General features: G+C 42.3%; 4 protein-coding genes, 1 long non-coding RNA gene and 1 pseudogene across 5 annotated transcripts; all 6 read right to left on the bottom strand.

The window, feature by feature from the left end:
- Positions 1-84: 84 nt before the first annotated feature.
- LOC149102251 (uncharacterized) lies at positions 85-925 on the bottom strand. The gene is made up of 2 exons (XR_016202497.1): positions 756-925; positions 85-381 (listed from the first exon to the last, which is right to left on the bottom strand). It is a non-coding gene; the product is annotated as an uncharacterized LOC149102251 (long non-coding RNA).
- A 2502-nt stretch (positions 926-3427) lies between these two features.
- On the bottom strand, positions 3428-6431 carry LOC110051617 (xyloside xylosyltransferase 1-like). The gene is made up of 2 exons (XM_020757666.2): positions 5920-6431; positions 3428-4685 (listed from the first exon to the last, which is right to left on the bottom strand). The coding sequence occupies exons 1-2, from the start codon at positions 6406-6408 to the stop codon at positions 4062-4064; spliced, it is 1113 nt and encodes a 370-aa protein (XP_020613325.1). The 5' UTR covers positions 6409-6431; the 3' UTR covers positions 3428-4061.
- A 4649-nt stretch (positions 6432-11080) lies between these two features.
- LOC149102250 (uncharacterized) lies at positions 11081-11913 on the bottom strand. The gene has a single exon (XM_089275303.1). It carries the CDS (start codon positions 11911-11913, stop codon positions 11413-11415), a length of 501 nt encoding a protein of 166 aa, XP_089131429.1. The 3' UTR covers positions 11081-11412.
- Positions 11775-13425, bottom strand: LOC149102249 (uncharacterized). The gene has a single exon (XM_089275302.1). The coding sequence runs from the start codon at positions 13423-13425 to the stop codon at positions 11935-11937; it is 1491 nt and encodes a 496-aa protein (XP_089131428.1). The 3' UTR covers positions 11775-11934.
- A 1379-nt stretch (positions 13426-14804) lies between these two features.
- LOC149102248 (uncharacterized) lies at positions 14805-20022 on the bottom strand (annotated as a pseudogene).
- A 520-nt stretch (positions 20023-20542) lies between these two features.
- On the bottom strand, positions 20543-23754 carry LOC110051612 (xyloside xylosyltransferase 1-like). The gene is made up of 2 exons (XM_020757663.2): positions 23320-23754; positions 20543-22062 (listed from the first exon to the last, which is right to left on the bottom strand). The coding sequence occupies exons 1-2, from the start codon at positions 23752-23754 to the stop codon at positions 21421-21423; spliced, it is 1077 nt and encodes a 358-aa protein (XP_020613322.2). The 3' UTR covers positions 20543-21420.
- Between the last annotated feature and the right edge of the window lie 2305 nt (positions 23755-26059).

Here is a 26059-nt window from a genome sequence, read left to right as displayed (position 1 = left end):
GATACAGTTGGTAATTCAGCATTTGCTTCTCAAACACATTGGCTCGTTCTGCTCCAGGTGGGTTGACAATTATGCGAAACTATACACATGAAACACCTATTATTTATTGATTTAAGCATATGTATAGTCTCCCACTACTACCAACATTCAAAGGAAAACAAGCATAAAGAAGTGGGAGATCAAAATAATCAGCCATAGATGACTGAACAATAACATCAGATCCAAGAGTAGTAAATTTCTGTTCGAGATAACAATTCAAGACAGGCAGTGATCATGATAGTGAAAATTCACTGAAAATGAGATGATATCTTTAATGGACTAGCATCCAAAGCAGGATCCAGAAATCTTGAACATCGGCCAAACAAACGGATGACATACGCACTACGAAAAAAATAATAAGAAAACACTAAGATATAAAGGGAACAAGCCGAACCACAAAATTATACTCTTAAAACAAGGGTAGAAATCACACAATCACTCCCGCGAAATAGCGCGAACATCTGACAAATCAAGGAAAATGCCCCAACTTCAAGTCCGATTTTGACCGTTAAAACGGTGGGGACCCCCTGGGCCCGCCGGACTTTTCTTAAAGTTCAGCTCTCGAACTAAAGTTTCACGCAAAAATTATTCACAATACTGATCCCTGTCACCCCGCAAACGACCAAAAGTATATTCATGTCAAGCGCGTGTGGTAAACAAACGTTTTCAACATAGCATGATTTCCATTGACTAGTTCTGATGCAAAAATTGCTTACCTGCACTTGAGGCTTGGTAAATGATTGGTCTAGATATTACACTAACAGCTCCTAGAAAATGATCGTTTGATTCTCATGATGAGTGCAGAAATCGGTCGAGAAACGACAACCTGCTCTCCATTCGCAACGAAAAATGTGTCCGCCATTGCTCCGGCTGAGACGACATATGACTGGTCGAATACTGTCACGTGAACGTGTCCATCCGATTTACCTTGTGCCTCTGTTTCAAAACGAGTCGTCATGCGAAATCTTACATATGAAAATGAGTTTGATTTACATGAAAATGAACTTGGTTGCGGAACTAATTTTCATTTGATTGCTTTCGTACGAAGACTAGTTTTGATACAGAGGTAAAAGGCAACTTGGAAATGGCTATTGCGGGCCCAACTTGTCCACGAAATGGACTGAAGGGACCAAACTCTGCCGAACGCTGCCAGGGCAGTGGCGTATTGACTTCGTAGAGGGTAGTATAGGGGTATTCTCGTGATGCGTGATTAGCTGATTTTATTTTCCGTGAAACGTGAATTTAGGAAATTACTCTTCGTGATCCGTGACCTGAAGGTTTTGCGTGATCCGTAAAGAACTTGAATTATTCACCGATACTCGTGATTTCACCACTCAAATTCTACGTGATTTTGAGACGCGGATCCTCCGAATGGTTAGAATCGTCTATCGAGAGTGACTTAGACATGCGATTTGCGATATGGAGTCTTGACTTAGCCTTTCATGATTTTTCTTTCCCCAAACACTCTTTCTAGTGTAAGAACAGGTTATTATAAAGAGTATCTTACTTGCTTATTTTCGTGATTCAGGAAAACGAAATTTTTATATTCGTGATCCTCTATTTTTTTCGTTCCACGTGAACCGTGCCATAGACCCCCCCTGTACGACCCTCTTCGTATTGTCGGATGTTTTTGAGATTTCCCTTTTCCAGTAGTATCTTTTGTTCGTTTATGCTATTAGCCAGAGGCGTTAATTATCAACATCTCACTACCTCTGCGTGTGTCGGCTTATGCTTATGCGCTTGTGAAAACCAGCCTTAAACAATAGATACGAAAGGCGAACAATCGATTTTTGGCTTTGCATCTAATCAATATACCAATTTATTTTATGGCAATGTGGTCTTGAGGTAAATCTAAGCGTTCTGATTGGTTCTTTCTTAGTCGGGTTTTTGTTCATACGGACCGTTTCCATAGAAATGGTGCTAGGCCGTGCGGTATTTTTTGTTTTCGAAAGCCGGTAAATTCAATGAACAAACATGGCCCGAGTGCCACTGATATTAGGAACTACTTACTAACCTTGCTTGTTAGACCAGTACTGGGGAATATTGGTCCTCGGTCGACGTTTTTGTCTTTCCGTACTGCTACCACCTTAAACCAGTTGATTCCTCAGTAAGGCCCTCGTGATCAGTTAGTAAGAGGTTAGTCATTCTACATTACGCTAACACAAATTGTGTTCCATAAAATTGCATTTCTCGGTTAAATTTAATCTGTTTCGTCTATTCCACTAAAACGAGCTAAAACGGTCGAAAACGTTTTCTACATGATTATCCAACATCTATAGGGAATATTTCACGTTCTTGCCCTGCATGAATTATAAACATGGCAACTTTAATTGAAACCATGAACACATGCAGTGAGGTATTATATGCTATAAACAATATTGAAAGTCTTGAAAGCCAAGAAAAGTAATTAGGCACACTTCAATTTACAATGTCTCAGGTGAGCCCGAGACAAAGTGACAATCGTGACGATGAATATTCACTCTGCATCAGCAATCAAGCCATTATCGCCATTCTATAAACGAGAAGACTGACCTGAGGATAGTCTCAACTCGCAGTGGCTCGTGGGACTGTTAATAATGACAAAACAAAGGATGAAAAGCTAAATTGTCCTTCAGAACGGAGAGGCGTAAAATGCATGCGCGAGTTTTGGCCGCGCCAAGCTCCAAATTTGAAAAAATGGGGGGGATTTCGTCATTCACGTAAACAAAAATGGTTACAAAGTTAATATACTTTCCTAATTTTCCCAGTAACATCTTCTCGTAACAGATAGAAAGCTGGTGTAATGTTTTCGTGGGGAATCAATATTTTTCCGACAAAATTAATATTAAAAAGGTTTCCGATCCCTCTATTTTCCCGCGGTATACAAGAAATTAAATTTCGGTTCGAAGACACATTTTTTCCACAGACCGTCTTTACATATTGCATCCATATAAGCACACCAGTTATGTATAAGCAAGAGAGCCTCGCAGCAGGCCTAGGCAGGGGTAGCCTCGTTTCATTAACAGTGAAATGCCGAAAAAATTCATGTTTTCCCAAGTAGAAATAAATCAACCGAGCGACATCCTCACGTTCCTTATTTCAGTGCGCCGCTCCCTCTGCCATTGCATCCCGCATTATTGTCTGAGCCCGCAGGTAGGGTTAGAAATGCGTAGAAAGCTGCGCAGTAGGTTTTCCGCTCTAATTCTTTGTTCCTATAGAGTCCTAAAGTGTGACGTCACGTTACCAGAAGCGACTGCAAAATGAGATTCGCCCCAAATTTCTTCTCCTTTTTGAAGTGACGGATTGCATAAAAAAAATTATAATATAGACCTATTTGTTCTAACTTGCATCTTAATATACACTTTGCGTTCTTTTTCTTTGTGGTGACAAACTTAGGACAACGCTTAAGTTGTTTTTGAATCTTTTAATACGTAACCTCTAGGTTCTTGAACAAAGCTATAGGTTTTAACCTTTTTTGAAAAGTAACCTCGATAACAACAGTTAGTATTTAGTATTTATTACATACTTTGCGCTCTTTTTCTATGTAAGTGTCAAATGTAAGACAACGCTTAAGTTGTTTTTGCATCTTTTAATACTTAACTTCTAGGTTCTTGAGCAAACTATAGGTTTTAACCTTCTTTTTAATGTAACCTCGATAACAACAAATAGTATTTAGCATTAACTTCTTTTACTGCTCTCTGCTTTGTCCCGCGCCCAGCCATCTCATCTTCTTAACAACCATTTGTAGTACAAATCGTAACCAGCTAGTAAACTTTAAGTCATTAAAGAGTTATGATTAAAGTTGGAATTTAGGTATCCTTCTCCCTTACTCTGTCTACTTAAAAAAAAAACACAATCAGTTTTTCCCATAGACCGTAACAATAGGGTATGATTTTTTTTGATTAACCCTTCCCTTTCTATTTATGACTACACCTCACAGTAACATATGTTAAATCTTTCTTAATCAAAAGTTCAACACCCGACTGTCTAACCACGTCAATCTATGACACCCATACGAAAAAGAATAAAAATCTGATACAGTTTCAGTCTGTAAACTGGGAAGGATTATCCAATGTTGGCATTTTTACATGGCAGTTTCCATGGTAGGCGTGAATAGGCTTAGGGCAATTACGATATTCGAGTGCTGGTGACGTCCTTTTACATAGCTGACGATTCCACTGACAAGGAACCACATAAAACAGCTCATCATGGTGCTCTGCGTCCAATAAAACAAAGAAATCTTGTTCAGCTCTGGTTGATCGGAACTGGTATTTCTCCGCATATTTTCTTACTTCATTATTAAGCAGGATTTGCTTGTAATGCTTCGACTTTCGCATGTTACTCAGGTGAAGCATGCTAAGACCTCCATTGTATCCCGTGACGCCATCGGGGGGTGGATCGCCTATCTTCGTTCCTGGATGCTCTTGTCTGTATTTTTGAAAGACCTCTCGGTAGGTTGGTAGCTGCACATAAGCTAAACCAAAAATAGTTGTGTTTTTGAAGTTGTCAAAGTGATCAAACAGTAGCTTGATATCAGAGTAGAAGAAAAAGTCAGCGTCCATCAAAATGACTCTTGTCACATCTTCAGGCAAAATGCTATCCATGAATATTGGAAGATAATAGAGGGGCATTTTTGTATTACTGCGACCACCAATTTGAATTGCATCCTGTGGAAAAGATAACCAAATGTTTTATTCCGTTTTCCGGGTTAATCCTGTTTTTCTACTCTACTAATCCAACATCTGAAACATGCTAGTTTAAGCAAAGACAGATTTCGACCGTTAAATTTTAGTCTAAGAAATGATTTCTTTCTGATTTGATTTAAAAGAAGGCGATATCTGAATTCAAAGATCTAACTAAGAAATAGACTCCATGTTAGCGGGCGTCTGTTCAGAGAAAGATCACAGGTAACGTCTTCCGTGATCTATTACTGCACAGACGCACGGCAGCATAGAATCTATTTGTTATATATAATAAAGAAACAACCAAAAAAAGAATGTTAATGACGTCAACCATGCGTCTGTCCTCCAATAGATCACATGTAACACCCAATCAAAATACGAGAATAATTTGACTTATTATATAATTATATTTTTTGCTCTCAAAAAAAGGGTACGCAAGTAATTACTGAGCTGTGGGAGGAACGTCTCCGCAAAATAACTGAAATAACTAAGAAGTTAACAGCGCACTTAGTGAGAGAACGGTATCTCGTGAGTCAGTCTGTAATGCCTCTTGGCAGACCATGCAAAGACATGGTTACGTTGAACAAATTGTGAGCTATATGGATGTGGAGAACTTTGGTATTTTACTGCACTCAAATTAACTTCCGTGGACTGAACTGAACGGCCGTTAAAACTCAACTGAATAATTAATGTCCAAAGCTTTTAACATACGCAAGCTAAATTATTCCTCACTGTTCCCATAAAAGCAATACTGACAATAGATGTCTACTGAATGCTCTGCATATATTAGCCAGTATCTTGTCATCGCCATAACACGTATGCTTCCTCCTGAGGGCTGCTGCGCGCCGCTAAACCTAACGTACTGTCCATTCGTTTGATTCGTACGAATATTCACTAACATCAAATTAAAAAATTAAAACTGAAAGAAAACAAAAACAACAAAAGGATCATATATGGATTATATCGTTTAGTACACGCAAGACAGCCATCATCCAAAAATTGCATTATCGCATTACTAAATCCAAAAAACAAGCCAAAGGAATATACATGAGATTTTACTACTCGCTCTGAGATTCCGTTGCGCTGTAGGTAGCCTGATCTTATATCATATGTGAATTTCTTACTCCTACATTCAAGGGGCTTAACACGAGATATAATAGCGGTTAATTTGCATCAGTTGTAGTTTTACTACAAAACGTTTATGACATCTGAGACTCACCTTAATCACGTCTACTGCAGGTTGAATGCCTTCTATCACCTCTTCAACATCGTAGAATTTTACCTTGTAGCCACTCACGCAATAATGACCTATTTCCTCGAAGATTTTTAAAGCCTCATCTTTCCCTACAGAATTGGCAAAGAGGTGGATTGTGAGACTAATGCTGGAGTGCTGGCAAATGGAACCTAAGCACTGTTTGAGTCGATAGACGAAACGACTTTTAGACGGATTAGTCCCAGCCGTCAGCTGCAGGACAAAAGCGATGTTATTCTGTGCCATTTCTTTCTCCCCCTCTATTGACTGGTCCAGAAGAATTGGCCAGGCCAAGTAAAAGAGAAAACCGAGAAACGTCATTAGAAGCAATACAGTGTAAGGCCAATGTAGGTTTCTTTTCCATTTGAGAGCTCCTGTAAGCGATGCCACCGAAGCACTCATTTTGCTAGTAAAAACGCAGAAACAACGGACCGATCGCGCAGATTTGCATTGCATTGAATAAGAATAAGGAACTGCTTAAGACGTGTAACGGGGTTCGGGAGGGGGAGAGGCGGGGGGGGGGGGGGACGGGAGCACTTCCCCATATGGGCTATATAGGTATGTGCGGCCCCAAAGGGTGAAGGTTTTGGGCGATTTTGGTCTGAAACAGGTGTTTTTCATTCTGGCTTGGCATTGGGTATTTTGTTTACGAGGAACTATTACTACTCCATCCAAATTGGCAAATTGGTAGCCCCTTCAAATGCTTGCGCAAATGGAAGCCATGTCTGGTTCCCTGCGGTCACATATTAGAGCCGTGCTCTAATTTTGAAGGTCTGGGGTAAGGATTCTTTGCTCAGGTCTGAAATAGGGCATGAGTAATCCTAGATTTTGGTCTGAAATAGAGTACAACTTTCGAGGTTTAGGCCGCACACCCCTACCGAAACCTTTGGGGAGTGCCTCCCCCCCGGGACGCGTCACAAGAGATAGATACTGCCATCTGCTAACCATTGTCATTCTATACCTGGCGATCACTAAATGTGCTAAATAATATAGATATTTCTATTAAATTTTGTCAGTTTCGCTTGTTCCACTTGTTTCGCTTGTTCTTACTATTATTCCACTGAAAAGTGGCCGAAACGTTTTACGTTCTGACCAGGTGTAAAATTTTACTATGGCAACTATGAAGACAGACAGTGAAGTGTAAAGATTCAAATAGTGAAAACTCTTGAAAGCCAAGAAAGGTACCGTAATCAGAAACATTACAAACTACAGTGGCGACCGTGATCTTGAATATTCATTCTAAACGAGCAGCTGAATCATCAAGTCTGTATTGGATACAAACTAATAATGTTTATACTTATTTTCTAATTTGCATCTTATTATTGTCTTCGCTCTGTTTGTTTGTCACGTAATAACAAAACTAGCTGAAGAAAGAGCTAAAGATGTTCTTGTCTCTTCTAATAATTTGCCGTATTTTCTCAATTAAACGCCGGACCCCGATTAAACGCCGGGTCCTCGAGGCCAATTTTGAAATAAACGCCGGGGCGTTTAATTGAGGCCCCGGCGTTTATCTGCGTTCGAACCAACAATTTGATTTTTCCCTTATTAAATAGCACTACTGCGACATACTAGTACGCTATGGTGTTTTGGTAATCTTAATAAACGTTCGAAAGGAAAAGTCCGGCTGAACATAACAAGAATAGTAGCTGTACAACAAAATAAAACAAAATGTACGTGTTCGTGTTGTCATTAAGTCTTATTACTGATGACGCACTTTCTTTCGTGTGTTATAGTGCTCACTGTCACTAAAATCGCGAGGATCCCTCAAGCGTTTGTTTATGAGCTGTTTCAATCTTGTCATAAGTTGTCCTTTCTGAGAGGAAATCGCACATTGAATAGAAATAGGGACTTCAAGGCCGCCTTGTTCCAAGTTGCTAGCTCGGTAGGTTTCCTGTCTCACTTTAGCCGAAATTTTTCCTCCATGTTTTACAAAGAAGCAAAGAGCGGAAGAGAGTTCGTTTGGGATGTGTCCGACATTTATCTTCTCATTATCAGGGTCATGCACACGGTAAACAGCCATCGCACACGGATCGTACTTGTTGTTTTCTTCATGACTTACAATAAGACCTTCGCCGATCGCAATATCTTTCCAGAAGTTGACGAGTTTGTTGTTTATGACGATTAAGGTAGATTAAAGATCGTAAATGCGGACGCTTAACTGATAGTATCGAGGAGAACGATGGCGACATTGCCGTTTATACGGAACTTAAAACTTTGTATCCATATTTGCTCCCATTTATTTTACATATTTTTGTTCTGTTCAGTGCCACATGTCCTGATTGCAACATACACGTGCTGTTTATAATGCTGTATCTTTTAGCAACAATCATCCTCCAAGACTCAGGGACAGTTTACCGAATGGAAAAGTCATTTCGTGTTGACAAACTGCCCTAGGTTTCGGAGGATGGGTGAATAAATCAATCTGAAAAAAATGACAGAATATTGCACTTCATAAATAAACGCCGGGCCCCGATTAAACGCCGGCTTCAAATAAACGCCGGGTCCACGAGGACAATTTAGAAATAAACGCCTGGGGCGTTTAATTGAGAAAATACGGTACTCGGAAATTGTGGGTTAATTCCGTGAGGGAAAAGGTGACTTGTTCAGAATAATACAACGTCTAAGTTACCTGGCGAGCGAGTTGCCGTGGGCGGGCGAGCAAGTTTTGGCGTCAAATCGAAAGCTTTAAGTGCCACTAAACCCCCAAATTTTGGTTTCTTCTCATGATGAAGTCTACTAGTTTTCCGAAAACAAAATTGTCTCGATTGACAAAATTCCGGCGTTTCCACTGGGATTTAAACTTGTAATTTCTGCGTTTACGACCGCGAGTTGCGAGAGGCAGCTATACTAGTGACGTCAACGCGAAAACTGGGATGAAAGCACTCAAGAGACTATGACTGGGCTTCGGGCGCTGTGAGAGCATTTGTGCGTCATATTTTTAGAACTGTATCTTTCAGCAATACAATTCGGAGTCTGGCTACGATTCGGACGGCTGCGATATATATATATTTATTTTGAATTTCGAGTGGAGCCCGTGGCAATAATGCAAGTCAGGATCGACCATTCGCCGGCTATTTGCATAAATCATAAATCCTTGGACACGATACTGACAAAAGGTTCAGTAAAATATCAAGCAAATTCTCCCCCACTGCTCAGTCTTTTGTTTAATTTTTTATATATATATAATTACCTTAGAGCGCTAGATTTACCACTCGCCTGATTTAGTCTGTGTTTCGGTTTAAAACAAGCGCATTGTTTTGTTTTACTTTTCTTATATAGTCATATTTGCTTGGTTCGTTTTAAGTTGTTAATTTATAATTGAGATGTACTTGCGTTCCTCAAAGAACAAAACAATTGTGTTTGTAGAAGGGTTTTTGAGAAACTTGGCCGGATTATCAACCTCGTGCGTGTGGTTGGACATAACTGTCTGCAAATACATAACTAGTTCAGCTGTTCGAAGCTTCAACAATCTTTCGCCTCGTTGAAGGACCTAGGAGTCGTTTACTATTAGTTAGAAAAGTCAGTCTCTATGTAGAGGACAAAAATTCCATATGTTTAATTTTAATATGCCGTATGATTTTCTCACATAGTTTTTTATTTGTTCTAGAGAAGAAGATACAGGCCAGGAAAATCTTTAGGTTTTTACAGTAGCGGCAAACGCGAGATAGATAGATAGATAGATAGAAACTTTATTAAGAATGTCACCAACCACCTAGCTGGGGAAAAACTCCCCTACTAATACGGGGACATAACAAAAACGAGTTAAATTAGAAAAAAAAACCAAAAAAAAAACCCTATAGCTATTTACAATAGTAAAATTTAAATCCAAGTTAAAAGATGTTATGGGACTATGTACAGTGGATTTTATAATACAATAATACATACTTAAAAAAAAGTTCTTTAGGAGGAGCAGAGGGGACAGCCTCTGCAGCCATCATCTAGTAATGCATCAAGATTGTTGAGATTTCTGATGTTCGTCTTAAAAGTGCTGAGAGATGTGGCCTCTCTCATGCTCTTTGGTAATTTTGACCACAATTTGGGTCCTAGATATCTGATCGAGTGCTTACCATATTTCACCGAGTTAAACCTTGGCATTGTAAAGTCAGATTGTCTTAAGTTATACGTACTAGGGTTATTGCTGAAAAAATCACAGAGATAATAGGGGCATAACTTATGTTTAACTTTATACATCAAAGTAGAGAGGTCTTGAAGTCGTCTATTAAGTAATGTGGGCAGACCGGCCCTCGCGAGCAGTTGATTATAGCTTGAGCTGTTATCCTTAAAAACTGCTCTGTGGCCTCTTTCTTGTATTCTCTCCAGTTTTCTAGTATCGCTAGCTTTACAAAAGTGCCATACTAAGTGACAGTAGGTAACGTAGGGTAAAATGGCGCATTTGAACAATGTTAGTTTTGACTGCGTAGGAATTAGGTTTCTTAATCTCATTAAAACGCCTATTCTTTGACTAGCTTTTTTACAGCTAAGATTTATGTGGTCGGAGAAACTAAGATCGGAGTCTAGTGTCACGCCTAAAAGCTGAAGATTATCCGTGGTCTTGATTTCCTCTCCGTTTACATGGATGTTACCATTGCTCTGACTAAAGCCGATGTTCATGGCTTGGTACTCCTTGATATTCCCGGCTAAGAGATTTGAGCCGTACCAATTTGTAGCAAAATTAGCACTCTCCTTGAGTTGCGATGTAACGGCTCTCTGGTCGTCCCCGATATGATAAATTTGGTGATCATCTGCGTACATCGACAATTTCGCATTGAGGCCATAGGGTAGATCATTTTGAAAAATGTTCCACAGCAGCGGGCCAAGGGCGGAGCCTTGTGGACAGCCGCGGTTTACCAGTCGACTCGAACTGACGTGACGACCGATCTTAACTCGATATTTCCGGTCTGTGAGGTAGCTATTTAGCAGTTGTACGGTATTCTCTCGAAAACCGTATGCCCGAAACTTGCTCAATAGTAGCGGTGGGTGGAGAGAATCAAACGCCTTAGACATGTCTGTTGATAATATACTGACTACTTTTCCTTGATCCCTAGCAAGTCTCCAGTTTTCTACTAAATTGATCAGTGTTGTTTCGCAACTATGCGCTTTACGATAGGCGGAAGAATGCAGATATATACGATCATGGAAGCAGAAGTTCACTTGCACCCCCACTAGTTTCTCTAGGACTTTACTTGCGCATGGTAACAGTGTGATTGGCCTGTAATTTTCTCTCACCATTTTGTCATCCTTTTTATGTATTGGAACCCAATCTCCGCTCTTCCACTCAGTAGGCCAAACACTTTTGTTTATACAGGAGTTGAACAGAGTAGTCAAAGAACTTGATAACTCCTCAGCGCCAGATTTTAAGACCTTTGTTGGGATACCATCGTTACCAGTGGCTTTGTTCACGTCAAGTGATTCGAGGACCCGAAGGACTTCTTTCTGCGTGACTGGTTTGATTTCTAGAACTCATTCAGAACTCCTGTGTTCTTGTTGTATCCTTTGAACAGAAGAGTGGTTCGTAAAGTCGTCAATAGATCTTAGATCAGCCGCTTGGCCTCCAATACCGTCTGCAACGGTAGCGAAATACTCCACCAGTTCCTCAGCCACTTGTTGTTGATCAGTGATCGTGGTACCGTTAACGTTCAAGTGGATATCGTTTTTTTCTGCACAGCCCTTGGAGCCTAAGAAAGGCTTAAAAGTATTGAAAAACGCCTTGGGATTGTTCTTAAGATCCTCTGACTTTTTACCCCAGAAAGATTTAATTGCTATTCTTCTTTGTTTAGTTGCCTCGTTCCTTGCAATGCGTCGTAATTCCCAATTTTCAGCGGTTTTATTTTTCAGGTATTTGTTATTGGCTTTACGTTTAGCCCTGATTGCGTTTTTCCAATTAGTTGTCATATAAGGGACGTCTTTGTCACGCACACGCATTTTCTTTACAGGCGCCACTTCATCCAAAATGTCGTTCATCAATACATTCCACACGTGAACTTAGTCGTCCACGTCGTCAAACAATTGCCCAACGGACCAGGGGGCTGAGGACAAAAGTTGATTGTATTGTTCAGGATCAAAGTTCTTGTAACTCCTAAAAGTGATGACCTTCGGTTTATTATGATTTATTTTGTGCTTCAGAACTCCATAAACAAGCTGGTGATCACTAAGGCAGGGATGATAGTTGCCGGACCGTTGAAAAACTTCAGGTCTGTTTGTAAGCACAACATCAATTAAACTCTCTGTTATAATCGATCCACGCTTTTCTATTCTTGTCGGGTTGGTGATTAGACATTCAAAACCTTGTTCAACTTCCAGATCGCGGAGTAGTTTACCTTCGGATTTGTCCGGGCGCATTCTATCCAAGTTCAGGTCGCCAGTGATAACAACGAAGTTACTCTTGAGATTAGCCCAGTTACAGATATGACTAAGTTCATTTTCGAGCTGTGTTTGATATGCACCGCAGAGAGCTCTCGGGGGACGATAAATGCCGATGATTACCATATTACCCCGCTTCGTTTTAATTTCGAAAGCAATAATTTCCAATGTCTTGTAGTTTTTATCGAGTTTGAGCCGCGACTTGATCAATGATGTAGATACTAACGCCAAAATTCCGCCGCCGCCTTTCTTTCGATCGTTACGGTAAAGTGAAAAGCCCGGGATGGTGAACTGGGCATTGGGGTAACTTGCGTCGATCTTGGTTTCGGTAACGAATATAATATGGGTATTTAATTTCTTGATGATATGCGTGAGCTCTTCAAATTTGTTTTGAATGCTATTGATGTTAAGGTGTGCAATCAGAAAATCCTTGTTGTGGTGTTTTCTGAAGTGTACCAGCTGCTCATTAGTGTCAGAAATGTTGTCGACTTCTCTCTGAAGCGTATACTCGGGAGCCACTTCAATAAGCATTTGTGTTTGGTCTTGTTTACCACTCTCAGTTTCATTTATCATATCTTCTCCTGTGACCTCTTGAAAAAATGAATCCGTAAATGTTGGTAGCGCACAGGTGGGGCAGGTCCATTCAATGTCCGGTTGGTTTAAATAGTATTGGAATGTAGGCAGAGTCATGTTGAGACATTTGGCATGGAACCAGTTGAAGCATGTGCTGCACAAAATGGCGTCTTGGTTATTTCTCACTGCCTTGTCACATTCACCACAAGGGTATTTTGGTGGCACCTTAGTCCCCTTAGGCCCAGGATTAGACGAAATGTAGCCACAAACAAGTAGTTTTCTCTCCAAATTGAAGCTGCTTATACCTTTGGTTGTATACTGAATTCTGCATGAAGTGAATCGCTTGACGCGAGATTTAGATCTTCGGTATGTTGTCGAGTTTAGGACGAGTTCAGTTGCCAGGTCAGTCTGAAAAGCACTTCCAACTTGCAGTGACCGTGATATGATGACATTGTCGGTATTCTCTCTAATGGTAGTTGCGGTTATAAACAAGAAAGCCAGAATTCGTAGAGAGCTAGAACAAGTCTGACCGGCCGCCATGATGCAAAGCTTAGATCGAAGGACTCCTCGATGGCTCCCTCTTTCGATGCGACCTCATGCAGAACAATCTTCTTCTTTTATCTTTTTTTTCGCTTCTGAACCGAGTGCCATCCAGATTGAAATTTTGAAAGGAGAGGTGACTGTTTTCCCTTGCCATGAATACGTTCACCTAAGCGGGCTGTATTGCCACGGCTGCCTCTAACAACACATCATCCCTGCATTCTGCAACGATTTTGACTCACACTATCACAAAATCCAGTCTCCAGGGAGAAACGTGGCCTGACTTCAATGCCATTCATATTGACAGACAAGTCACGTGAGGAGAGAGTAGATTCTGTCGTCTGCTGAATGCTGGCTGGTTAATTCATATTTCAGAGGCGTCGGCCGTAGATATCATCAGCCAGTACCTCATGGATGTCTCAGGAAACAAGACTCATGCAGTATCTGTTGCCAATTCATTTTTTTCATTTGCACAATTGACTACACTCTTCTTTTCATGTAACGGAATTTTAAAATGGGTTGAGAATGTCCGCTAACAACTGCTCCACAACCCCTCTTGATATCTAGAGTTACACTTCTTTTTTTCGTGATTTGATTTCCTTTTGCGCATTGTCCGTACAAAGGTAGCAGTCTCGAAAGAAGCTGTTTGGCTGCGTCGCGAGACAAGTTAAGACAAAATCCGTTGGAAAATCGAGCAATTTCAGTTTTTAATGGACAGAAACCTTGTACCAAAATAACTTTAAGTATATTACAGTCCTTTTTGCATGATATAATGGTTGCCTGAAATACCACCAAATACAATTTCCCATGGGAAATCGAGAAAATTGAATTCAAAGCTCAGAGAAATTGTGCAAACACAGGTCAAATTTTATCATCAGTTTCATTTTACCAGTACTTTCGAGTGTTTCATATGAACTCCAAAACTTGTTTTCGCCATTGTGGTTTTCGTTAGAAATGATTTTTTTCGAGAGGATATTTAAAACTGTCACACAGAAGTTTGCAAAGCAATGTAAACAACCTCGGTACAAAGTTTTTGTCCACTGATTTGTTACTTGAACTTGTGGTGGATTCCTTCTTAAACAATTAGCCATTTAGCAACTTGAAATTAACCGCCGTACAGAGTTAGTTAAGTTAACGTTTCGAGTGGCAGTCCTATGCCGGAGCAAAGTGGTGGATTGTGTGTGGTGTGTGTTTTCTAATGTGAAGCACGGAGTTACGCTATTGGAGAAAGCATGGCATGAATGAATAGGCCATTTCCGAATTAACTTTAGCGGCCTCTTTCTTAAAGCGAGTCTTGGTGCCCATACTTTCATATGAAAATGAGATTTCATTCACATGCAACGCCAGTAGTCTAAATGGACACACACTAGGCCCCGACGAACTGTAAGCTTTATCTTTAATGCAAGCGAAATCTCCCCGTAACGAGAACTAGATACAACCAAGATGGCGGACGAATGAAGGCTGATCGCGCGGGCTTTTATACAACAATGAACGCCGCTGACCGACCGACTACAGCGGAGTGCCGCTGGACAACCAGCCTACTGGCGTGGCTTCTTTTTTTCCTTCTTAAACAAATAAGCATGCAAATAAAGAAACACTAGGCGATAAGTCGGTATGAAATACACACACAGGTTATGTACGAGAAATGTACTGTATGAAGAGCAGTCTTAAAGTCTCGGACCAGATAAGAGGAAAAAAAAAAACTAAACAAATGCTGAGAGACAGCTAAATGTCTAGAATTGTCCGGCTACGGCTAAAGGATTAGGATCGACCGGGCTACTTCAACTCTACTACATAGTCCTGAAGACGTTGCGGGAGACGCCGTTGCCGAGTTGGACGTTTGTTCACTGCAGGGCTAACACTTGGAGAGGGGGCAGGTATAACCTCGACGTCATCCGGCGAACCGGGTTGGCTATCCTCGCCGTATCTCGGGACATCTTCTGCCGGGACAAAAGCGGAAGGTGGGGACGATAACTCGATAGGGATCCCTGGGGCAGGTGGAGGTAACGGGGGGCTTTCTAGGGAAGGTTCCTCGTCGTTAGGAAGTCCTCGATCATCAATAGGAGGGCTCTGGTCGACACCGATGTCAAGATCGCAGTCGCTGGACTCTTCTTCACTGGGGCGCCAGGGCGTGTGTACTCGGATGGGAGCGACCTTATAGCACTCATTCTTCTTCACACGGTACGAAACGTTTCGTAGCTGTGACCCAACAAACTTGCGAACATTGCACCACTCACCGTCCACTAAGACAACGAGGTATCCTAGGAGAGACAGGGCCACCTTCCGGTTGCAGCCGCTGGAGTTCGTGTTCCAACTCTTGGATTGCTTTTTCAGCGACAGGGTTCTTGTTCTGATTCTTCACGCGACCTATCTCAAGGCTAATCTTGTGTTGCAATAGGACTTGGTCATTCACGAGAGCTCTGAAGGCGGGCGCTGGGTCACACCGAATGACAGCGTTAGGCCCATCAAGGGGTCGCAGGCCGACGCATAATTGGATTAACCCATCGCGTAAGGTCCCATGCTTCTCGTCTACCACGAGGAGGGTCGAAGTATAGGAGGTAACGCACTCTCGGAGCACCAAAATAAGTTGGCGAGACTGCTTCAGGATATCGGCTGCGAAGGAGACACCCACTGCTGCTGGAGGATCAGAAGTTGACTGTTCTATAACAGCGTGGGGGACGTGGCGAAGTGCAGCGCAAGGATGGCAACCAAGAGAAACGCGCTCTATGGCCTTGTCTAGGTCAAGGGCGTAAAAGTAGCGGCTGACAACTTTCTTAAGCTGGAGACACGATGGATGAGACAACCTGAGGTGTAGGGCGGTTAGTAAACCATCTAAGACCTGTCTGGGCACTACGATACAATCACGCGAAGGAGCCAAAGGCTCAGTCTTTTTCACGACTAAGAGGCCATCACTGGAGATAGAGGCGACAGACAAGTACCTTTTCACGTCCTTAATGTTAGTAAGCTTCTTGGACGGACGAGTCCCTTGTATTAGGTGGGCATGCGTTCGACGTAAGTCCGCGCACTCAGATTGGATAGACAACCAAGTTTCTCGACTTGTGAAAGGGAGGTTCTTCTGACCAGATAGGACGTCCTGGGCAGATAGGTGTCGGACGACAGATTCCTCAGCTTGGGTGATGAATTTGCACACCTGACAAGAAGGATCAAAGCAGTCCGGTGCATTGCGGCTTGCAAAGTCAGAAGGTAGGATCGCAGCACCGGCAACATGCCTCACGTTGGCTTGGAAGCGGCTGACAGTTGACAAATAAGTCGACACTCGCGGGCTAGCGGAAAACTCTCCCCTACACATTTTCTCGAAGGCCTGGACACAAGGCTTACTGTCGGTGAGCACGCAGGCCTTGTGTTTAGATTGTATTAAGTAGGGGCTAAAGTGTTTTGTTGCAACACCAATCGCAAGTGCTTCCACTTCGCACGGTAACCAGGATAATTGGTGACTACGCAACTTTGCACTAAAGAAACCAGCGAGGGCTAGCTTGTCACCCCGCGAGATGTAGAGAGTGGCGGCGATGCCGGGTCTCTTGACAGCAGCGTCGGTCACGATCCATAACTGGTCATCTGGCTTCGGGAGAGTAATTGTTTGGCTAGACGCCACGGCAGCTTGAGCAGACTTGAAGGCTTCAGTAAGATGTTCGGACCAGACAATGTCATCCTGGGACTGTTTCCCGGCTACAGCCTCGTCAAGGGGGGCCAATAGAGCAGAACAATGTGGAACAACACGAGCAAGGACCTTGACCGCACCGATAAAGGACTTCATGCCGCCAACTTTATTGGGAGGACTGCAGGAGGACAGTGTTGAGACGCGATGAGGGCTGGCGCGAAGAGTGCCTTGGGACCAAGTCCAACCCAAGATGGAAGTAGTTTTGGGGTTGATGATGGTCTTCGACGCCGAAAGGCGTAGGCTAGCTTTATGGAGAGCTTGGAGAACAGAAGACCAATTTCGGAGCAACTCGTCTGGGCTGTTGCCCCCACAATACAGATCATCTGCTATCTTGGCTACGATACCAGCCTGGAGGAGGTCACCCAAGACGCGACACATGAGCTCTTCAAGTGCGGTTTCCGAGCCAGGTATACCCATGGCCGACCGGGCATAGACGCGTACGCCCCGGAATGGGGTAGCGACTCCGCAGTACTTCATGGACTCACGGGCGAGAGGGATCTGATAGAAGGCTCTGGTTAGGTCTGAGACGATGATGTGTCTCCACTGGGCTATGCAGCGTAGGGTAGAATCCACGTCCGGGAGCAGGGAGGGCTGGGGTTTGCTATAACGACCTACGTCTGCGAAGTCAGTGACGAGACGAAAGCCACCCGACGACTTTTTGACCAGGAACGACGGGTTAAGATACTCGACAGAAACATCAACGTCTTCGGGGCGACGGAACACGCCAAGATTTTCCAATTCATCGAACTTCTGCTGGAGCTCGACAAGTTTATCGCGACCGTACAGGGGGAGGCGACCTTTACGCTGAGGAGGTTCTACCGGGCCCATATTTACTTTTGCCTGAAGGGGACCAAAGGCGCCATTGTAGCCGGTAATTGCTGGATCAAAGACGGAGTCGTACTGGACCAAAAGGTTACGGAGCTTGGTTGTGATGTCTGGAGGGAGGAGGTTGTCGGGGTCTAGTGCCACGCCCTCGGAGTACTTTGACTCTGAAACTGGGACTGAACACACCTTGTGGTACGGAAGGTTGTCAACTGGGTTGGAAGACTGATCTTGAGTAGACGGACAGAAGACAGGGTTGACCTGGCAAAAGTGTTCATTTCGTTTCAGGACATAAGGCCTATCTGAGAGGTTAGGAATACGCACTCTACCAGCGACGCTTGTGATGAGACAGGGAGGCGGCCACATGTCGACGACTTTGGCCGAACGGGCGTTAGTGGCGTCAAATCGAGGCTCTAGAGCGTACTCAGCATCAGGTAGGGAATCTTCCGGGAGAACTATTTCTATAAAGTCGCCAGGCCAGACAGTGGTAGAAGAAGGGGGTGCACGCAGCACTTGTGCACGGCGGACAGCACTGTGAGTCGGAGGATGGTTGACAGATCCGTAGGTGAAGATGGTACCATCCCCGAGGATGACCTGGCGTTTGGCAGGACGAATGGTTATGTCATTCGCTTCCATGAAGGGAGTACCAGCCAAGACATCTACGTCCAGATTCTCCACAACAAGACCTTCAAATTGAAACGAATGACTTCCACGGGTGAGGCTCAGGCGAGTTTCCCCCAAGACTTTCAAAGGAGAGGAGCCATCCGCTTGATGAGCTGACTGTGAACTGTGCCAGATCCCTGCACCGAGCCTCTGTACAGCGGAGAGCCTGATCATGTTACCTGTGGCGCCGCTGTCAATGATGACTCTAGCCCGATGATGGCCGAAAAACGTGTCAATGTACGGGGACTGACGTACGAGGACCCTCCTGGATGCATCAGACGTAAATGGATCACTCTGCTCAACCAGATTCTGATGACGCGGCGGGTCAACATTACTTGACAAAAGGTCTAACTCAACGCTGTCGTCATCCAGGATTGAAACAATCTGACGAGCTTTCAGAAGGTACAAACGGTCCTGTTCAGGAAGGAACCCACATTCGCTTAAAAAGTGGCTGTGAGAAGCGCGGCCAGCTTGTTTACAGAGGGGGCATTCTTTCGCCTTTTGAGAGGAGCGTCCCGGGAACCTCGCAGACGACTTACTGTAGGTCGGTGTACCCCTCCGAAAAGAGGACTTCTGAGTGGCAAATGAGGCTCCTGTACGCATGACTTTTGTGTCTTCGGCAGAACGGATTTCATCAAGGAGTGAGTCCAGCGCCTGGGAGATCTCAGGCTTTAAGGACGCCAAAGTACGAGACCGAAGTTCAGTTCCATATCGTTGTTTAACAAGTTTAGGTAAAGCAGGGTTAATCAATCTCAGCCACATTAAAATAACAAAATTCTCTAACGTCGGTGACAATTCCTCTTCCTCCTCAAGAACAGATCCGTGGTGGAGCAGGGTGTGAGGTTTAATTAAACTGTCCTCCACAAAAGCCATAAGACGCTGGAAAAGATCTTCTGGGCGCTCATCGAGGTTCAAATGAATGTCATCCAGGTCTAAAAAGTGACCCCCAGTAGTCTGGAATCCGAAATGAAGTCTAATTGTCTGCCATATGTCCCCAATACAAGTAGAATTCTTGACAATCGTATTACGAGAGATAATTGGGCAATAATTTGCAATCTGGCCTAGCATGAGTTCGAGCATGTTTACCTTTTGGGTAGCAGTTCGCCTTCGAGCAGCTGGAACCGACTCCCCATCATCAGTGTAACCGCGTAACGGGCTCGCCCTAGTCTTTTTCAGCCACGACGACCCTTCGCCCAAAAATGGCGCGAAATTGGCGTCCAGAGACAAGGTGTAGAGAAGATTTTGTTTCCAACTCTCGAAGGAGGTTAAAGTTTCGTTCTTTGAGAGGTACCACTGCTTGGGGGCTCTGTTAGAAGACATCGCAGCTTACGGAACAAGATGATATCGACAACCGACTCTTGGCTGCTCGGGAATCCCGACGAATCTGTCGATAAAGTGCGTTGGATCTGACGGGAACGTGACGGTTCGAATCTTTATCGTTGCCACCACGCCAGTAGTCTAAATGGACACACACTAGGCCCCGACGAACTGTAAGCTTTATCTTTAATGCAAGCGAAATCTCCCCGTAACGAGAACTAGATACAACCAAGATGGCGGACGAATGAAGGCTGATCGCGCGGGCTTTTATACAACAATGAACGCCGCTGACCGACCGACTACAGCGGAGTGCCGCTGGACAACCAGCCTACTGGCGCAAATCAAACTCATTTTCATATGAATGGTTGTGCACCAGGCCTCGCTTTGATAGAGAGGCTCAAGGCAACTCGGAAATGGGCTATTACATAAATGAAAGACTTTCAATTCATCGATCCCATGGAGAGCCAAAATACCTTGTAATGACGTCATGACCAGCGCCCAGTTGGCTTGATGGCTAAGTTGGTTATAACCCTTCACTGGTATCGCACTGGTCACGGGGTTCAAATGCTGTTCAAGCTTGAATGTTTTTCAGGCCTTATCACAACCATTTAAGTTGTGTATTTAACTGCGATGGTCTTTCTCCTAATTAAATCTTTATTCTGCAGTTCGAACATATGAATTGTGCGTATTCTATTTCAAATAAAGATCATGATGGTGACAACCAATTACATCAAAAAATTTAAAAAGAGGATAAAGACATATTTTTGGCATGACCTTAAGCCATCTTGAGTTAAATGTTTAATTTTACTAGCTTTTGCTAACAAGACGATATTGACAAATGAACAGGCTAAGTTAAAGTTGAAAACTCAACTGGGGGTGACACGTATCTAGTTGTGAGTTGATTATTTCTTATACAAAATTCAAGGCCCGTCAAAAAACATTACATACACTACACTAAAATTACAATGGTTATGTCAGTAGGCTACAAATACAATATATCCTGTAGTGACTAGAACATTGTGCTATTTATTATCAGGAGCCTTAACAACCAGGGGATACTCCCTTATATTGGCTATATAGGTATGTGCGGCCCCAAAGTATATGGATTTTAATTGGTTTTAGTCTTATAAAGGGTATGGAGTTTGACCATTTTGGTCTAAATACTGGGTATGTTTTTTAGTCTGGCTTGACATTAGGTATTTTGTTTACAAGGAACTATTTTCAGTTTCCGCATCAACATCAGCAAATTGGCGGTCCTTCTCAAATGTTTACGCAAATGAAAGCCAGTTCTTGTTACCGGTGGTCATATATTAGAGCCGTGTACTAATTTTAGAGGTCTGAAATGGGATATCGCTTTTTCGCTCGGGTCTAAAATAGGACATGTAAAATCACAGATTTTGTTCTGAAATCGGGTACAGGTTTTAAGATTAAAGCCACACAACGCTACCAAAAACTTTGTGGAGTACCCTACGTGCTTTACATGTAACATAGTCTTGGTTTCCTCAGTTTGCATTTCATTGTATTTCAGCGGGATCAAACAGATTGGGATCTTCCAATGTGGGCATTATAATCTTGCTGTTTCCGTGGTACGCGTGATGAGGCTTAGGACAATCGTGATAGACATCAAAGTCGTCCTCTGTGTCAAAACTGCGACATAGCTGACGGTTCCACTGACAAGGAACAACATAAAACAACTCATGATGTTCCGCATCTAACAAAACGAAGAAATCTTGCTCACCTAGATGTCCTCGGAATTGGTATTTTGCACCAAATCTTTTTATGTCGTTGTCAAGAAGGATTTGCTTGTAAAGCTCTGATCTTCGCATGTTACTCAGGTGAAGCATGATAAGACCTCCATTGTATCCCCTGACGCCATCGGGCGGCGGCGCGCCAATCTTCGTTCCCGGATGTTCTTCTCTGTAATTCGCAAAGAACGATTTGTAGTTGGGTTGTTGCACATAAGCCATACCAAACAGAGTTTTTTCGTTGAAGTTGTCAAAGTGATCAAACAGCTGCTTGATATCCGTGTTGAAAAAGAAGTCAGCGTCCAATAAAATAACTCTCGTCACATCTTCAGGCAGAATGTAATCCATGAAAATGGGAAGATAAAAGAGAGGAAGCCTTGGATTAAAGCGACCTCCTATGGCAATGGCGTCCTATTTAAAAAAAATCAAATTGACATTCTAAATTCAGAGAAACAAGAACAAAATAAAATCTAGTTCATCAATCTACTCGTATCATGCTATTAATATTGAGACCGGCTGGTGGGGAGCAGCTAAAATTCAAATATATATTCCTTTCCTATTTAGGGGACGAAAACGGTTGGAATCTCTGACGATGGTCGACCAGCGATATCTATTGTCAAGCTTAATTTATGCCGTAAAACTTGTCCCATATTAAAAGGGTATGCATGGGGGAACTGTATTCTAAGATATGGTTTAAATTTAGACCATTTCTCAGCCATCACTTAAAATTTGAGCTAGCATATCTTAGTAATTTTCACTTCTCACTTGCTTTTTATATTAAATCGATGTCCATCTCATTAGCCGAACAATATAGATTTAGACTCGACGATTTCCGAACAACCTCGAGGGACTCCGCACTGTTTGGAGGCTTTACGAACACTGCTTGTCACCTTCCGAAGACCTTAAAAGTCCTTTTAAAAGGGCGTTTGGATATATTCATATGTTTTACTCTCAAAAAAGGCGAAATAATTAGGGAGCTTTGGGAGGAACATCTCCCCACTGTGATAAAATAAAAATAGGTTAGCCATCATGATGGTGATAAAAGTCGAGAGTTTGTGTCTTTCCTCCAGGCGCACCATGCAAAGACAAGGTCGACAAGGTCGACAAGGTCACGTCTTGGTACGTTCACAAACTCAGGAACTTTCTCCTTAAATGTAGCCCTAGACAAAGAAATGGCTGTATCAGGCGGAGAAAGATTCATGTCTGTGTAATTTTTTCGATAAAAAGATCATAACTACAAAGAATCTGAAATTTAACGATGTTGAATTACGTGTTCGTGTTCGATATTTCTTGCATACGGCCGTGTTATAAAATTTGATGACCTGGTCACTGGAAATGATAATACAAATTTTAGAAATATGAAGTTTACGAAAAACAGTTCTCTAGAGTAGTACTGGATCGCCTGGTGGGAAAAGAGGGAATTAACAAACAAATCAAGTAATGCAAGTACGAATATCCGGCGCTGGTTTGAAATGAATGCCACACCAAATCCTTCCCGGCGTTTACGTGAAATGATTGAATTTTTATTTCTACAACGAAGCTCAAACGAACTTGTCTCTGGAAATTTAAATGAATGGGTACAATGTTTATATACGCTTTCAAATTCCTTTAAAACTTCAGGTATAGATTATAAAGATGAACACAATTTTTTTTGACACCCAGACTCACCTTAATCAAGTTTACAGATGGTAGAATGTTTTTCACTGCCTTCTTAACATCGTAGAATTTTACCCTCATGTAATAACCATTGATGCAATAATCGGCTATTTCCTCGAGAACTTTCAAAGACTCGTCTTTGCCTACAGAATTAGCAAAGATGTGGATTGTGAGATTGATGCTCGAGTGTTGACAAATGGAAGCTAGACATTGTTTGAGTCGGAAAACGATACGAATTGCTGAACTATCATTTGGTTCCTTCAGCTGCATGACAAAGGCGATGTTATTCTGTGCCAGGTCTTTCTCCTCCTCTTTTGAGTGGTTCATAAGAACTGGCCAGGCCAAGTAAAAGAGGAAACTGAGAGAAGTGATTAAGAACATAACAATGTAAGGCCAGTTTAGGTTTCTCTTCCATTTGCACGGCGCGCTCAGCGAGGGAACAACCATCTTGATGTAAATTGTGGCCAAGAACAAAGACTGGGATCACGTTGGTGTGCATATTTAACAACTTTTTGTGATAGATGTTGCGAGCATAATTAACCACATTCTGTTTAATGAGCTACATGGAGACCACAGGTGACACATACTTATCTATCTCCTCTTTGGAAATGTACAACGAAATGTGGTAATATTTCGCCTGGTAATAAATTGTGAAAGATCCAAATTATTTGTCGGGAGCTCTAAACAAAGAACTGAAGCATTCCTTGTTAACAATTTTTTCTCTTTAGTAAGGAATTTGCAATTCATCAAAATAGTCGCTTTTCTATAATTGGCACCGGGGTCAGTTTCAAATGGGACAGGCCAAGCTGACAAAATGTGGAGAGAACTGTAAATTTTGTGAAACATTTTGTGATAGCAAAAGTAAAATGATGTTAGCATACTGATTACATGTAAAATCAATAATCGATTGTTCTCCCGTACCATCTATTGTTTATGCCACCTCTTAAATAGTTGTGTTATTCAAATTTGTCAGCCAGTTGCACAAAAAGAGAGAGATTCGTGGTGTGAAGCATGCGCATGTAATAACATTAGCCTACTCAATTCCTTTGGTTATGAACCAATTCAGTAGATTCAAAGTACGCGATAATTATATTCTTGCTCCTGTCAACAGTGATTAAATTTCTGGCCAAAACCAAAAATATATATTTCATTTTAAATATGCTCAATTAGCTTATTTCGGTTCAAGTCCGTTGACATTCTGTGAACTTCCGTCATTATGCTCGTAAAAGTCACAGACTTCAGGTGCAGTCCTGTATGGAGCAAGTACATACAAGCGCAATTGAAGAAATACTATGTACTTTTGTTCCCACCTTTTCGAGGCTAATGGCGGAATTTCCAAAGGCAAAAGTCATCTACTCGCTTCGGATTGTTTTGTGGACAATAAAATAGCATGAGGTCATTGCCGTGCACCCCGCACGTTTCAAATTTTAAATTTTCTTGTTTTTAATGAAAAAATTTAACTTTCTTACGATAACTTTTACTTTATTAGTTCCTTTAAGCTTGGGTTTTGACTATTCTCGAGCCACATTTTTAATGGTTTCGAATGTTCTAGGCTGTAAATCAAATTAGTACTACATCCTCGAGAACCTTCAAAGCGCAAACTTTACAAAAATGATTCAGTGAGATTAATGTTCGAGTGTTGACAGATGGAAGCTAATTAAGCATTGTTTAAGTTGGAAGACGAAACGACTTGCTGAACTATCATAGGGCTCCTTCATTTGCATGACAATAACCTGCGAGCAGGGTCTTCACATGACAAAGGCGATATTATTATGAGTCAGCTCTATCACCCCTTCACTTGAAAACATTGCGAGGCGGAGCAACAAAGAGAACCGAGAAATGTCGGAAATGTCTGAAGAAACACCACAATGTAAGGACGCCAATTTTGGTTTCCTTTCCATCCGCAAGCTCCACTCAGCCAGAGAGGCCACTGGAACAATCATTTTAATGGTAAAAATAACCAGTAAGAAGGACTTGTATCGCGCTGATTGGCATGGTATAAACAATGAATTAATGGCTTGGGCAAACAATCCCATTTTTCATTTTGCATCTAATCAATATAATAACTACTGTAATTTCTCCCTTGACTATCGCAAGATGTTTTACAGAATTTACATCACTCTCTTGAATTTTGCCAGTCTGGTCTGTCCCACTGAAAACTGACCTCGGTACCAATTAAACCAAAAGAGACCATTTTGATGAATTACAAATTCATTACTATAGAGAAAAAAATCTTTTAACAAAGAATGTTTTCTTTGCCTTGTGTTTGTGACAAAAGAATTCGGATCTTTACCTTTTATTGGCCGAGCTTAACGTTACCATCTTTTTGTTTCTGCATCCTACACATAGGAGACATACAGGCACGTGTCATTGATGGTCTGAGTTTTCCTGTTGCTCAGTGGTCAGAGTGTGCTAGTGCTCAAGACAGAACATCTTTTACAAAAAGTTGTTTTGCTATTTAAATTTATCAGGCAAAAAAGGGAGATAGTTAGACGGTTCGGCGCGAGCACAAGCTGTGACGCTTATAGAGGCCTTCAACACCTGTTCAAAGCCCTCGAAAAGGGCTCTTGTTTAAGGAAGAGCTGTCTCGTGGAACAGCCTGTCAGCTGAAGTCTGAAGTAAAGCGAGCCAGGTCGAGTCCAAAACCCTGAAAATGCTGTTCATCGGAATCAGAGCTATACAGATTCTCTGTCGCGTGATTCCGCGAAGAAGTCCTAAGAATGGAAACGTTTTCAAACGTTCAATTTGATAA

The sequence above is a fragment of the Orbicella faveolata genome, unplaced genomic scaffold (genome assembly GCF_042242905.1).
Source record: "Orbicella faveolata isolate gen_17 unplaced genomic scaffold, um_ofav_v1 contig_36, whole genome shotgun sequence".
Classification (NCBI taxonomy): Eukaryota; Metazoa; Cnidaria; class Anthozoa; order Scleractinia; family Merulinidae; genus Orbicella; species Orbicella faveolata.
Note: the sequence above shows the minus strand (reverse complement) of the source record. Positions and strands in the feature narration are given on the sequence as shown.